Source organism: Opisthorchis viverrini (assembly GCF_000715545.1).
Source record: "Opisthorchis viverrini unplaced genomic scaffold opera_v5_101, whole genome shotgun sequence".
NCBI lineage: Eukaryota > Metazoa > Platyhelminthes > Trematoda > Opisthorchiida > Opisthorchiidae > Opisthorchis > Opisthorchis viverrini.
Genome location: NW_008751757.1, coordinates 1,161,401 through 1,165,071, shown reverse-complemented (window position 1 = coordinate 1,165,071; position 3,671 = coordinate 1,161,401). Strand labels below are relative to the sequence as shown.

The following is a 3,671-nucleotide window of genomic DNA, read 5'->3' as shown; positions in this document are numbered from 1 at the left end:
TTGAGTGAGTCTCTCGTGAAAATTGATTTGCAAATGATGTTTTGATATCCAAACTACCTGTAGTTGATGAGTTGTGTTCAGGTTACAGCTCACTGATAAAAAGTGCGGCAGAGAAGCGCACGGACGTTTTGCGAGTTGACTCAAATTTCCCGACGGTTTATGTGTACTTTCCATCCAAGCAGCCAAAACTGCCCCAACGCATGAGGTAGAGCAGTCGATGCTTCAGAAAACAAACTTTACTGAGGAATTTGTTTCAGTGCTGTTCCTCTTTCTTTTCGACTAATGCCTGTTCACACTCCATTCCATTTAAAATCTCAGCTGGGCCGGGAGACGAATATACCGACTACGTGGCCACGCGCTGGTACAGAGCCCCCGAACTGCTGGTCGGTGATACGCAATACGGACCGCCGGTTGATATATGGGCAGTGGGATGTGTGGTGGCCGAAATGCTGACCGGATTGCCTCTATGGCCGGGCCGATCAGATTTGGACCAATTACATTTGATTACTCGGACAACAGATTTGGACCAATTACATTTGATTACTTGGACAATGGGTGAGTGTGCCAGTGAGTGCTTTTCACTGGCGCGCATAGCGAATTAATTTAACTGTTTCTATATCTCACAACTGTTCTGCGGCACCCACAGCATCCTGGAACAGACACCAGCCGATCTGAAATTCCGACGAACAAGCTAGAGTTGAAACGACACTACCGGTTTTCTCTCTATAACAAGCATTATTTAGGCGATGAATTCGCGTATTTTCAATCGTATGTCCCATGTGTTTCGGATTCCAGCAATACTTTCAGGCAATGTGGATCACCTACATCGTGATACTGCCGCCCGCTTCCGAGGGGACGGCTAGTCACCAATCCTCTCCTGCCGGGAGTTTGTTCCTTCTGATAGATTTGGCCACATGTAGGATCACGCGGAAACATAAAAGTCTACGTGAAGCAGATCGTGATACTGGAGGTTTCGGAAATCGCATGTAAGCGCCAGTCACTTCTTGCACACTTCGTATCCAAAGATTCGTATGAATCTAGGGTACTGGAGTTGGTTCGACTCCGATCGGTGTCACAAAGTGAAATTAAATATGGCTGAGATCAGAAGGGCCCAACCACCTGCTGAATTCAAAGCCGCAGTTCGTTCCCCCCTCATTCGTATATCACACGCGTGAATTAAAAGGAGAAGGCTAGCCCGTACAAGCGCATACAGCTGGTATTTGGTTTTATACAAACATCCAGGAAACCTACGAACGGTCAACTCAGAAAATCACACACGCTTGGCTTTGTAGTACATCTGAGTGCCACAATCTGAGTGCCTGCCCTATCAGTTTCTGTCCCTAGGGAGGATCTTGTCGACAGCGTCAAAAGATGACGGCTCATCGTCTTGGTTAGTGGTTTTCCCCCAATTCCGATCCAGTCTCAGCGGACAACGTAGAACGATCTCTTCTGAGGTGTAGCGTCTTCTGCGCACAGTCTCCCGTGTTCAAGCAACTCTGGAAGATAGACAATCGCTTCTCAGATGATGCTGGTTCACTACAAACCCTTGTAAAAGAACCGTTACAGGGTATACGCCAACATCTTCCAGACGATTTTACAGACAGAAGCCAGATTTCAAAGTGATCCAACTTAACCTTCAAAGCAAATAGCTGATGATGAGTCTCATTTGCGGCGTCTTGACTTGTTTCCGCAAAGTATCCCAATAAAATTCCTAAGTTGAACGGACAGAGGTTAAAAAATGTCTGGGAGGAAATCCAGAAAATTTGAGATTAATTTGATGTGTTCTGGGATCGGTTCACGGGTTGTAAAAATCTAACGTTTCTTCTCCGTTTTACCCTGGAATTGTATGTTACTGTGTGTCACAGCTGTATCTCCCAACCGTTGTTTTTTTCATTTCAGGTGACCTTGTGCCAAGACATCGAGAGATATTCGAGAAAAACATGTTTTTCAAAGGCTATAAACTACAAGTTCCAGAGAATAAGGTACGCTGGTTTTAAGTCCCACTTTCTGCTATGGGATCCAGCCCTCGTACGAGTAAGATGCATAAGAATGACGGAAAGTTGAACTAGAGTGCAATTTGTTGCTAGAGCTCACTAGGTCTTTAGCTGATTTCCTTTGCAGTTGTTGAAAACTACAGGGAAGCTGGTTTAATTTGCTAAGATGTAGAGCGGAAGTTTGGAAAGCCATGATTCAGGAACTCATTGTTTCTTTATCATACTGTACTCGAATTTGTCGGCGGATCTGATGACATCTTGAAAGAAACCAAGCAGAAAAATAGACTACAAACCGACACGCATATGGGGGGGCAAGTGATCATCATCCGGGTGCTCGCGCAATTTGAATTTGTCAAAATGTCCGTCCTGAATGAGTCTGGTTCTTCAAAGAACAAAAGGCGAGTGGCGGATCTCCCAGAGGGCCCTCGGAAACTCTCTAATTTAAGAGTTTCTGTATTTATATGGGACACCTTTCATTGCGGTGCTTACTCACTTACCTAAATAGTCCGTACTTTGAAAATCAAGTGTTCTTTCGCTCAAAATGAGATGAGGCGTTCAGAAGTATGTAAAGACGCATCGTTGATCGGGTAACATTATCGGTGACCCACGAGCTCGTCACACCATGATTGTGGCAAGTTCAGCATTGGTCACTTGTTCACCACAATCCAGTACATTGAAAGGTGGACAGAATAATGTACTAGGGAAGAAAAATTTCCACACAGAGTATTAGCCTTTCAGCCGAGATTTCACCACGCCAGGAGTTAGTCAAAAGCGGATCAGGTGGTTTTTTCATAAAGGAGACTGCTCACAAGGTTGCTGAAAACTCTTCGACAGCCCACGACCGGTTTCGCCCTTCTTGGGGCTCATCAGTTAGGCGCGGTCCCCGAGTTTCTGTCAACCTTATGATCAGGTGGTATTCACTGATTGATTGAAGGTGAGTGACGCTTATCAGCTGTGTGATCTGTTGCATGGTTCAGGATTCAGCTCATACCGGGACATCACGTATCCGAAACGTCCTGGAGATCACTGAAAACTTTATGAGTAGTGTATTACGTCTATACAATGTATCGCTATACCTTGAATAACGTATCAACTGGAACATGGTTTGGCTTGGTGCAGCACAGTCAGTTGCTTAGAAACACCACAAACGAGAGATTCAGCAGGGTTCCAGGTGAGTCTGCTGGCGAAACTAAAGTGGTATGCTAGGGAGAGTGGAAGTTCGTCGGGACTAGCGGGCCATCCCTGGGATTCTTGAAATGAGTACTGGTGTTGTTCACCACCGACAAGGACGACGCAACTTCACACGGCTTTTTGGCTTTTTAGCACAGACTCAGTTCATTTGTAGCGCAGCTGAATTTGCTGGTAATGGCTTTCATACTTCGCTGCCAAGTCACTGTTTGACCTTCCCTGGCTGGTTTCCACCATTCATGTGGTTTTGGAAAAAGAACCGTTCTAGGTACTCGGTCGACTGGCATACGGAGCACATAGTCGATCCAGCGCAACCTGTGGCATGTGATCACTTCATCTATTGTGGGCGAGTTATTTCTTCCGAATACATTTCGACGTACTTCAGCACTGTTGATCCGATGTTCCCACCAGATTCGGGCAACGCCCAAAAGACATCGATGGTCAAACACTGAAAGTCTTTTGACGTCCTCAGTTCACAACGGCCACCTT

General features: G+C 45.7%; 1 protein-coding gene across 1 annotated transcript in view; it reads left to right on the top strand.

The window, feature by feature from the left end:
• The window catches only part of T265_05416 (hypothetical protein), a gene marked incomplete at both ends in the record, with an annotated part of 41,010 nt that overhangs the window by 16,164 nt on the left and 21,175 nt on the right, over positions 1 to 3,671 (top strand). Inside the window, 2 exons of the mRNA XM_009170414.1 lie at positions 319 to 555; positions 1,900 to 1,982. Coding sequence (XP_009168678.1) covers positions 319 to 555; positions 1,900 to 1,982 — 320 coding nt within the window. The remainder of the gene's footprint in view (positions 1 to 318; positions 556 to 1,899; positions 1,983 to 3,671) is intronic.